The 12,113-nt window shown below is 37.4% G+C and overlaps 1 protein-coding gene and 1 long non-coding RNA gene across 4 annotated transcripts in view; one reads left to right on the top strand and one right to left on the bottom strand.

Moving 5' to 3' along the window:
* The window catches only part of LOC125802910 (uncharacterized), a 30,059-nt gene extending 22,752 nt beyond the window's left edge, over positions 1-7,307 (top strand). Inside the window, exons 3-4 of one of the 2 annotated variants that reach the window (XR_007439947.1) lie at positions 4,568-4,655; positions 6,960-7,307. This is a non-coding gene — a long non-coding RNA (uncharacterized LOC125802910). Of the gene's footprint in view, positions 1-4,567; positions 4,656-6,630 lie in introns of both variants that reach the window. The other variant, XR_007439948.1, reaches the window with a different exon arrangement.
* The window catches only part of LOC103040329 (adhesion G protein-coupled receptor A3), a 220,211-nt gene that overhangs the window by 5,432 nt on the left and 202,666 nt on the right, over positions 1-12,113 (bottom strand). For both annotated transcript variants that reach the window (XM_007228648.4, XM_049481157.1), the window contains 2 exons: positions 8,092-8,240; positions 418-513 (listed from right to left, as the gene is read on the bottom strand). In XM_007228648.4, coding sequence (XP_007228710.3) covers positions 418-513; positions 8,092-8,240 — 245 coding nt within the window. The remainder of the gene's footprint in view (positions 1-417; positions 514-8,091; positions 8,241-12,113) is intronic.

The following is a 12,113-nucleotide window of genomic DNA, read 5'->3' as shown; positions in this document are numbered from 1 at the left end:
ACTAACTGACCATTTCTGTGTTGGTGTCCTTGCTATGTTAGAAAAAGTCTAACACTGTCCACTCTATTAGACTACCTAGCTGTTCCATATTGTTAAGTCAGAGACAGAGGCTCTGAATCTGTTGCTGCAAAGTTTGTGTTGGTCATTCCCCAGTCCTTCATCAGTGCCACCAGGATGCTTCTCAGTCCAGCAGTCACACCAAGGTGTTTAAAAACTCCAGCAGCACTGCTGTGTCTGATCCACTCATACCAGCACAACATGCACCACATTCATGTCAGTGTAACTGCTGAGAATAATCCAGCATCCAAATAACACCTTCTCTAAAGTGTGCAGAGAAACAGATACAGTACAACAGTCTGCAGGTGTTCATAAAGTTAAGGTTGATCAGTGTAAGCTGCAAATGGTGTGTTTACTTACTATGGGGTTTGCTCTCCACTGCCGTAATTTTCGATGTTGATTGCAGCAGTAATGCCACAGATAATGAAGGGAATCCCACCACCGACTAGATAAAACCTGCAGTAACGCACAAACACCCACAGAGTCATTAGTAAAAGGAAGAGATGGCATCATGCTGTTTGGTTGTATTATATTAACTGCTGAACAGACACAAAGAATGGCACAAAACGTTCAAGGCAAAGTAGAAAAGACAGAGAAAGATAGATCACACAGCATTACAACCAACTGGGGAAAACAGCCCACTGCAGTTAGATTTTTTTTATGCTTAATTATGCATGTGTTTATCTAGAGATAACCATTTCATTACCATAGACTGGTATTAATGCTGACTAATGCTCTGATTTACTTAGACAGTTCCAAGTATCTCCTATGGGTCAGTGTTTTCTACAGAGATGCACTTACAATTATAATTGTGAAAGAACCCTCAATTGCTCCTGTTCTTTCTCTCTCTCACTTACCTGTATTTTATTTATTTAAACATTTATTGCTTCCTTGCCATCCTTTTCCATCTACTTTGCCTGGTGTTACCAGTTTTCTTTGTATCTGTGTGTGCGCTCCTCCGCCATAACTTTAGCACCACTAATATATATATATATATATATATATATATATATATATATATATATATATATATATATATATATATATATATATATATATATAGCGATATAGGCCACTTATTTGAATGACGATAAAATCACGATATGGCACATTTTATGTAAATTCTGTGATTTTTACAATACCTTTTTCTAAATGAGTAATCTCATTCTCATACAGTCACCATGAATGACTCATTCTTTTTGGATATTGTTGGAACATATAGTAAGCATGTTTGTGGCATTTCATTAGGAAAAAAAAAACATTGCTTGTGCTTAATCTACATAGTTTTTTTTTCTACGCATATTGCTTTGTGGGTTTGAGTTTTAGAAGTTCTTTAAAAAAAATATCAGCATTTTCTATTGTTAAATGAAATATATTGTTATATTACACAGCCCTAGACTATAGCATGATTTATATGTGTTTGTGATTGCTGTGGATGGAGGCATTAACATGGAATTGTTAGAGATTAACTGTGATTTATACAAGTAACACTTAGACAGTCCAAAACCTTTAAGTTTAAGCTTACCAACTAAAAAGAAATGGTTCTGTTTTTACATGAGGCTTTAGCACAAATACTGTGAAAGTCAGGATTATTTTTAGGTTATCCTTGGTTTGGTTGTCCTACAAAGTCAGAGCATTTTTGACCTAAAATATATAAAAATAAACAGGCCGCCACACACACAAAGTCCACAACCCACACACGTTTCTGCATGCGCACACTGCTTTATACAGCAGGTTCTGTTTTCTGATCTTTGCTCCTTTATTTGTGGACTTCAAACACCCTTTCACTCATCTTTTCACTCCTCTCGTCACTCATCCTTTCACAGCATCTTTTCAGTGCACCCCTTTTCTGCAGCCGTTCAAATAGCACACAGTGTCAGACCAGAGGCAAAGCTGCTTTATAGCTTAAGTTCAAGAACAACAATCTGATATAAATACACACCAAATACACCTCAAATACCTCCTTCCTTTAAATTAACACACACACACACACACTATTCTACACTATACTGTTTTATACTAGACCTGTGTATGAATCTTTTGAGATGCATTCTGATGCTGTAATTCTCACCACAGATAATTAGCATGTAAAGAAAAGTGTGCTGGAGGAAACACTGTGCCCTAGTGAGGGGGCACTTTGATAAGGCTGATTTTGTTGGCAGGCCAATAAGCTGCCCTGTCAGTGGGTTCTATTTAAGAGGATGTGTAGGTGACTTCTCGTTTGTGTGTGTGTGTGTGCGTGTGTGTGTGTGTGCGCGCGCGCGTGTGTGTGTGCGCGTGTGTGTGTACGAGAGAGAGAGGTGAAGGAAATTGATTTGTCTCCAGCTGCTGGGCCTCAGTGGTGGGGTCTTGTGACAGCTAGCATTAGAGTCAATCACAGAGGATCAGCCCAGCACCACCGTCAGCACATTATCTGCTTTTAGAAACACCCTGCATGATCTTGTTTTTAGACAATGTCAGGACGTGTAGAGACAAATTTCCCGTAAACAGGGCAGTAAATATGAATATTGTCTGTTTTCTTTTCTGGAGAAAGAAAATGTTTCAGTGGAACTTCATTTGCAGTAAATCTGCAGCATTTCTGTTGGTATTTTTTTCATGAATTTCTCTCAGGAATTACTGAGCCACGTAGCATTTACTGCACTGAATTATATCTTAAAAAGCTGGAAGAGTGCAAATATAGGCTTAAGTTTTTATTTATTTTTATTTATTTATTTACAAAACTCTTAATGAGCCACAATAGAGCTTAGTCCAAACCTAAATGCTGTGTTGTAACAGGCAACCACTGCTAAGCAATAGCATGGTGTCTGTCCAAATTGTTGTGTACAGTTTAATGACACTGCAAAATAGTGAGTTACAGTGTGGCTATTTTAAGTGTTTAGTGTTTAGATGGAAATTGGAACCCCTCCCATCATGTATTTAAATTTAAGAGGCCCTGTGTTAACTTCTGTCATTTAAAAAACAGTGTTGCTTGGCCATTTTTTTTGCACACGCAAGCTGTGGACAGAACAGCTCGCACATTCACTAGTTAGCATTTGATAAATAATGAACTGATTAGGGAACGACCATCAGTTTTCCAAAACCTCGGAAGTACAAGGCACTTATGGTTTAGTACACCCTGAATTGGACCACACAGTTCATAATGATTCAATACAAAAAGCCACATGAATCTTCAACTGTAGGAGACTCACTTTTCTTTCATTGATTTTGTGCAGACGGTAACAGCAACAGTTTGTTTAACCTTATTGTGTATCCCCTTTGAGGATTAGTTGGTTCAAACTGTAGTGTGTTATGCAGTAAAATGGAAACAGTGAACACACTTTATATTTATAAGTAAAAATTACATGCAGTAGTTTAGTACTTGTTTGTGCTCCACAATGTATCGTTTAAGCATTTTATCGTCATCGTAATGTTCAAAAACATTACGTATGTAATGTAATGTAATGTAAATGGTTTATCTTAATTTCTATTACTTTTGTACTTGACTATTGTAGGTCGCTTTGGACAAAAGCATCTGCCAAATGTAATGTAATGTAATGTAATGTAAAAAAACGCAAGAATCACATCACAGGATCTGCATGTGTAGGGCTCTATGGTTTTGCAATGCAGAGCACTTTTAAAATATAAAAAAATTGGGGCTTAAAATTGATTTATAATATAAAGACAATTTTGTTTTCCAAATTACAAATCTAGAACAGAATAAAGAAATCCTAAACAATTATATGACCCAGGAAGGTAAGGATATTTTTGTCATATCTACCAAAAGAAAAAGCAGATTATATTTATTTCTGATTCTACACAGATGCATTATTAATATAATGACACATTAAGTTTTTCTGCACATACAGCCTGCCTCAACCCCTTTGGTGTTACAGCATGGTGTGTTCCCAGCTTACTAATGGTTTAAAGCTTACAAATTCTACCGCTTATTATCTATATAAATGAATGTCATAAGTCACAACTTCCCTACCAGGCAGTTAGGGAAAACGTGCATCAATACACACCTATTTAGTAAACAAACTGAAATAATTTTGCCTTTGAGGTGAGCTGACTCTACTTCCTGGATTTTGGGAGGTGTGAGGTCTTGGGGTGATTTGAGGTCAGTTATCGGAGCAGGGCAGAAACCTTTGAACACTTATCAGACAGGCTCCCATCTGCCTGAGGTGCAGCATGTAACTCAGGCATTGATGTGATTACCCAGTGGCTTCAACTGAGCAATTTGCTCTTAGGTACAGAAGATCTTGGTCTGATGAAGGAAGGCGCACTGTTTTAATGAGGAAATACATCTTTTTGGCCAGAGTTTCTGCAATAAAGGTCTCTAAACTAGGACACCGGATCTCATTAAAAAGAAAAAGCAATGTGAGAGGTGCTGTAGTGTGAACTGCTTATTTTATTGCAAACAATATAAAAACATTTTCCATTGAAAATGAAACCATCATCCATTACTTACTTCAATAAACTTGCAGCAGTTTATAGTGTCTGCTAGTACACACGTCTCTTTGTGTGCCTGCAGGAATGTGTGTGATGATGCTGGGCCCCACTGTCTCTCACTGGAGAATGTTGACACGGACTGCTGAGCCAGCTGAAGATGCTGACATGATGTAAGTCAGTCAATAGAGGTTTTTGCTGAACATGTGGAAGCAATGATTACTTTTCAATGATTATCTGTGCACCACATCTATTTAAGGTCAACGGAATAAGCTGTAGATGAAAACAGCTCCCCCTAGACTGCTTGCAGACACTGTTTAAAGCATATTAGATATTATATTAAATTATCTGCTGCAATGCTTGCGTGGAAATCGAAGGCTAAATTAAAGGGCATTCCAAAAACACCTCAATTAGCCATATGTTGTAATAGCCTGAGCAGGAGTTGGACAGGTTGCCAGGTAACCCCTCTACGGCCTGAGCTCATTTTAATACAGGACTCTTGGTGGAAGGGACTGGTTTTAACAGGCCCCTCCCACAAATAAATAAAATGTAATAAATTATGTATATGGCCCTATATCAACCGCTCTTTCCATTTATGTCACCCATAAGGCACACACATCCTCTGAAATATGTACAGTATATAAATAAATAAATTAAGCCTCATGTACCTTTGTGGTGCCAGTGTTTAATTCTGTTTTTAGTTATAAAAAAAAAGGTACATTTAGTGATAATACAAACAAAGCACTGCATTAATACCTTTCAAGGAAACTATAAATGATCACCTAAAAATTGTAATTACATCACATTTCAAGTTAAATGCTATTCTGTTAAAATTGTAGTCCTAGACACTTAAGTATTTGGCCATATTGGCAAACATGACTGTTGTATTTACAATAATAACTATTACGCATCAACATTTAATAATTAATAAATAATAATGAAAAGCTAATTAATGACATTTAGCAATATTGCTGATTGAAAGTAGACTACAGAACAATGAGAATATGAAACAAGCTATTGAATACTGAAAATGACATGATTTTATAGAGCGTGAATTCTTCCGATGGATTGTGAAGAAGATAGCAGCTTACTCTGACTTGTAAAAGCAATTTATGCACAGTGCAGTTCTTTTTTTCACAGCATTGATCTTGTTCCAGCGATGAACATGCATGCAACATCTTCGATTCTGTTCCATGAGAACCTCCAGTTTTGAGCATACTAAATGCTTAGTCAGATTTAAAGATTAGATTCAGATTTAAAATAAATCTCTTTTGCATTTTTTGTGTAGCACAGCTATTTGATTTTCTGCGACCAAATGTTTTGTCTTCGGATCATGTGCTGTGAAAATGTATGGTGCTTTTCTGGCTTTTACACAGGAACGTTCCTTCTTGCAGTCTCTATGGCTGCATGCACAGCGTCGCATTACATCTGGCTGTGCCCAGACACCATAAATTTATGGTCAATAATGGAAATTGGTCTAGCGTGTGGTGTCAGCCATTTGACTCATGTGCTATCCACAGGCTTTTCCCACAGTACATTTCTCAATACCAAAATGTGCTTTTGCCACCAACTTGTTTACTGTTACATCTTTTGTTTCAATAACTATAACCTGATGAAGAAATCATGTTTTACAAGTACAGTATCTCACAAAAGATGGTACACCCTGTATTGAGATACAGCACGATGACCAAGGTCATACAACCTTGGTGCTTTTCTGGCTCTTACACAGGAAGAGCCAGCTTTTTTGTGAGTAGAAGGAAAAAGTAAGCTGCCTTCCCAATTTTCGTCCAATTTTCGAAAATCTTAATTACTTGAAAACTGTAATATGTTCCAATTTTGACATGTAAGTGCTTATTTAATTTAATGAATTATTGTATTACAAACTGGTGTTGGTTAGTTCAAGTAAAAACCTTGAATTTTTAAGTGAAATGACTGGTCATTAGACACTCCGTTGTCCTTTTAAATACTTTTTAGTTTATGACAAAAATGACCAAAATATGTTGCACTGTCAGGTTATCTAAAAAAGTGCTGTAAATGTTCTGCACAAGTTTGTGTAAAATGCTAGCCTCGTAACCAGTGCATAGAAAGAGCTGACAGAGCAAAAGTAGCCAGCTAACAGAGGCCTGTGTTTTGGTGTATTATATGCAGGTATGTTCCACTATAAGGGAGCTATCAATGGCCAACCAGCAGAACTTAAGTGTTGGTGTCCCAATTTATTCTACCATACTACACAACACAGAAGTAACCTGGTTACACCAGCATTGATGCAACCTACAGTGATCAGGCCATACACACTGTCCTAAAAGGACGCTTCTTCTGAAGCTGCCGCACAAGAAAGCTCGCAAAAAGTTTGCCTCTTATGGTGTTCGTTATGTGGCAGTATTAAGAAAACTTCCCTTGGTCTGGGCCTGTATGTGTGTGTTTCCAGCACTGGGAATCGGAATTCCAACATGTACTGTGACATTCTAAATCTCCAGGAACTGGACCACACTGCAGTTTTCCAACATAAAGTACACAAGTACACCTCCAAAATGACAACTGCGTTGCAGAGGAAGACGAAGATGATGGGCTGACCAAGTATGGTTGCGGACCTAAACCCCGATGAGCATTTGTCGGTCATCCCTAAAGGAAAGTTGGGAAAGCGTGGGGTTTCCAACATTCACCAGCTCTGTGATGTCGTGGAAGAGGATTCCACAGTGTCAAACCTGTGCAGCTACTGTGAACTACAAGAGAGTAAAGGCAGTGCTGAAAATCATAGTGACCACACCAATTTGTTTTTGGCTCATGGTTTACTGATACTTCAGTAAATGCTCTTTATAATTGAATGTGTGTGTCTGTGTTTTAAAGTACACATATAATAACTAAAAGAACACACATTCCTCAAAATCCATAAAAAGAGAATAGGGCTGATTTTACAACAAGGATAATATCTTCACATTAACCAGAACACAGCAGAAAGAGATATGGCCTTCTTCAGCCTTCCTCTAGGTAACGAGCATTTTGCTGAAATAAACAGAGACTACTCAGAATCACAATCTGCTCACTGAGCGTTTCTGGCCATTTTCTCCATGGGTGGCTAATTTGCATGCTAAATTCTACCTCTCTGCAAGGCAAACAGAAATACCTTGTAGCTTATTAGCATAACATCGATAGCAGGTCAGTGCAAAAGTTACAATCAGCATCCCTCGTACACAACATTAGAGACAGAGACCGTTAACACCTACAACTTTCCGTTCAGCAGAACAGGAAAAACACGATGACTCAGAGGAACCCACTCGGTCTTAGTTCAGTTATGCTATTTAACAACTGCAGCTCTTAATACAGAACATCATTCCAAGCACACTTAGTCAGGAGGCTAAATACAGACAGAATGTCAGTGTACTGTATGAATTTAAGTGTAGACACAGTATGTGTGTATATATGGGCTCTCAACGTTTAATTTGGAATCAGTACTGCATTATATATATATTTTTTAAGTTTTATCCACTATAAAAACTTGTCTTAAGATGAACAAGTGTAATTAATCACAGAATATTGTTGTGAATAATCTAACATTTTTTTTAATCAATTGACATATATATTGTCAATATACACACAGTATGGTCTTACCTTAGCATGGGAGATCTGGATGGGTGGGGAGGTGTGTCTCCGTCCTGAGGTTGGGGGGGTTTCTTGGTCACCTGCTTGTAGATGTTGCGTGCTGTGAATCCCAGCCATAGCATAGTGGACAGAGATGAGTAATGAAGCACTATGCCAACCTGCAATACACACACACACACACACACAGAACACAGGGATCAGGCATGTCGTTTCTATAATCCCCTAAATTACAAGGGCCCTTGCATATTAGCAAGGACGGAGAACACTTCTGTAATTATGAGCAATATGTGCTTTACATAGGAATTACTGAAATTATGGCTGCATATCATATTGTTACTGCAATGCACAGAACAGGCAATGTTCCATAAAGCACATTTAATTAAAAGTTTAAAAACTTTTTGGCTGCTTGATGCAAAAACAAAAATTAACACTTCTTATTTTCCATGCCATACATATCAGAAGTAGATTATACACAGTCCAGTTAAAATACTTTGCATGCAGGTGGTAATAGCTGTTCTGTGGTGGTCCTGTGGGGTCCTAATCATTGAAGAACGGTGGACAGTGAATAATAAAATATGCAGAGAAACGGGTGGACTTAACTGTCTACCTATCCAATATCAATTATTTTACTCCAATCTGAACAAAAAAAAATCTAAAAAGAAAACTGCACTTTAAGCCTCAGAATATCAGAAATGCTATTCTATTTCTGCTACATTTTTCTAAACCAAATATTTGTTTAAATTGTTGTTTAGAATATAAAAAAACACATTTGTCTTATATTAATGTTTTTTTTATTATTATTAATTCAGTAACACGCAGTTTAAGTTTACTTGGCCTGTAGTTCAAGTCCTAAACAGATCCAGTGGATTAGGTATTCTATTTCCAAATGTAGCCCAATCCAGCTCTGACACTGAGGCACCAGAATTAGGCATTACCCACAACCTGCAGCAGTGAAATGCACTCTCAGGAGTAGTGCTAACCTTGCAATGTGGAACTACTGTGAAAAATTCATACATTATATTTTACATATACATTTAAGAGATGGCAAGACTGATAAATGTACAACATTCATGTTTTTCAGTCAAAATAAGCAATCAGACTGTATTTCTCTAATTTAGCTAATCCTGCAAAATAACAGGTAATCATTCCTGGTAACAGGATGCTGCAGTTCCTCTTTCAACCTCTAGATGGATCTGCAAAGCTAGCACACAGCTGCAGAGGCTCATTAACAGACAATGTTTTATTTCTGACTGTGTGCACATGCTAGGCTTAGCTCAGATTGGTTCCAGCAGTTTTGGTATTGTTGTTTCCGATTTATATTGGTAGAATGGGGAGGAAAAAGAAAAAAATTATCGCTACTAACTGGATACCCCTCGCAAGATTGTATTTTTTGGCCTATACAGTGAGCAGTTATTAGCACAGCAAAGCTAACAAACATCACTATCCACAACACACAACAGCAGACCAAATATAACCACTACTTCAAATACAGCACAAACAGATTGAAAGGTTAAAAAAATCACATTGAAAAGAATGAAGTGATTTTAGCTCCAGATAAGCAGCATAGTACTCCACAGTATAGACCACAGTTTCAGTGTTTTTAATGTGGTCGATCTGGATATAAAATGGACATTCAATTAAATGTCTGACACAAAAATGCCAAAATGCACAAGGATGATCTGCAGTTGGGATTGTTCTAGTTCAGTACTTGACAACACTGACTGCGCCATCAGTCTTGACCCCAATTACTGTTATTAGCCCAGCTGAACAGAACGATCAGAGAAAAAAAAAAAACATTTACTGTGATGCCCTTGTCCTTGTGTGCATCACATACGTGCTGCTTTAAATTTGAGCACCCTCAACTTAAACCAGCATCCTGCAAATCTTTTAAGAATAATACTGTATGTTATCCCCCACTCTCCGGCTTAAAATTAAGCATCCAAATCAAGCTCGCTCTAATGCGCTTCCCTCATTCAAGAAGACTGCCACAAGTAAGAGGGTATTTTGCATTCCGCTCACACAATACTGCTGTAACCAGAACAGTTTGTCTGAGGATGGCACAGTGCAAAAGAGGATGCCCAGCTACATAAGTGCACTTGTTCCATATTTACACAAATAGAGTTAATCTCATTTTAGCATTCAAAACATGATCAAAGAAAGAGACATGGGATGTGAGTAAGAGAAGAAGAAAGAGGAAAAATATATAAAATTGTTTGCTTTTTTTATATATATATAGATTTTGACCAAAGGACAGAAACACGTTTATACAAAAATATTTATAGACATAGTGCCACAGAGTATCTTACACAGTACTGGCCAAGATCCCATATGAACATTCCGAAATACCTCTTAAGTCAATGCCCAATTTAAAATAAACATTTAAAAATAACACTCATCAAGCATCCTGATGTTGGATTTGAAAGACCTCTGCCTTTTCAAATGGGTGAGCACTCGCTTCCCAGTTGGTGTATACCATAGACTGACTGTACATACTAGTGGCATGGTCAACAGTGGTGGAAAACACAAAAAAAAAAAAGGTTAAACATCTCTCGCGCCCTAAGGCCCTAGTAAATAGAGCAAAAGGGAATAACTTATGTTAAATTAGTATTTGGAGCAACTTCACATTGCATATTGTTAATTCCATGAGAGGATATGATTAAACACCAAACAACATAATACAAAAACAAAATATTTTACAAAATCTTCATTTATTTACTTTCCAGTCAAAATACCAATAAATAGAGGTTTCCCATTTCTCAGGAAATATTTCTGAGAAGACTAGATAGCATAATTCATTTAAGGAAGGGAAGGAGAGAGTCAACAGAAACATGTGACAGGAATGAGAACTCTGGTGTCTGTAAATCCTTCCACTGTGCAAAGATGACTCAACAACGCAGGTCTAAAAGGAAGTGGAACTGTCCAAGAATCCCTTACTGGGAAAACAAAAACAGACAAAAAGTAATGATATCTTATCCAATGTGGTTCTCAGAACAATAGACTGACCCCTCCAGAGTCTAAAGCTCAACATCGCTGAGTGTGTTTGGGATCACTTGGATGGTGAAGGCAGAGAATACTCCAAATTCATAATTCTCCCTGCAGATGTCCCTTAAAAACTAAAAGTGAGCCTCCCAAATAAATGAAAGATGTGATGAAGGTAAAGGGGGAATACACCAAATCCCGAGATAGAGTGTCCACCCTTGTGGTGGTGTCTGTTTTACTGTGAAGCATTTAGAATATAATTGTTTGTTTGCTGTTTATAATCATTATACAGTATGTTTGTAAACTTTATTCTACGCATCATATGTATTATTTTGTTGCAGTAGTATATTTTTAAAATTAATAAAATATTTATTTTTGTTTCGTCATATCACCTAGATTAGTGGTCGGCAATTAGTTTTGGCCGCGGGCCAGATATTTTCCAGGCCATTACATGTTGGGCTACAAAAAAATAAAATAATCTGTTTACATGACCTAGAATATCTTTAGCAGAAAAACAGAAGTAATGTAATCATATTTTTGGACCAAGACCGCCTAGTTTCTGGTAACCTTTATCTTTTCTTCTGAATAAAATTGCAATCAGACACTTCCTTCTGTGTACAATTTTTTTTTTTTGATGATGATGATGAGTGTATTTCTTTCTCTCCATCTAATACACCCATAATCCTCAGTTGCATACTGGCATGAGTTTTCATAAAATATTGTCACATCAATATTTTGAACGCACAATTAACCACAGGTGCTCTTTTCCATCTCTAAGACCTTCATTTCCATCAGTCTCCACCTTTTGCCAGTTTTCAACAGCAGCTGCCACCGCCATTAATATTGAGAAGAGCACTCCCTGTTGCACAGTGAAAACCAACCGAGACATACTCTAGCTGATTAATTAACAGTCATAGCGGTCCTAAAAAAGACATTTGAGGTTGCTGGAAGAGAAACTGTGCTGCCTTCCAACCTGCAGTTCATGGCATGTTTTAGAGGGCTAGTGAGCTCAACTCCGGCAGTCATAAGGCCTTTTCCCACGATGACGGACT

The sequence above is a fragment of the Astyanax mexicanus genome, chromosome 7 (genome assembly GCF_023375975.1).
Source record: "Astyanax mexicanus isolate ESR-SI-001 chromosome 7, AstMex3_surface, whole genome shotgun sequence".
Lineage (NCBI taxonomy): Eukaryota > Metazoa > Chordata > Actinopteri > Characiformes > Acestrorhamphidae > Astyanax > Astyanax mexicanus.
Note: the sequence above shows the minus strand (reverse complement) of the source record. Positions and strands in the feature narration are given on the sequence as shown.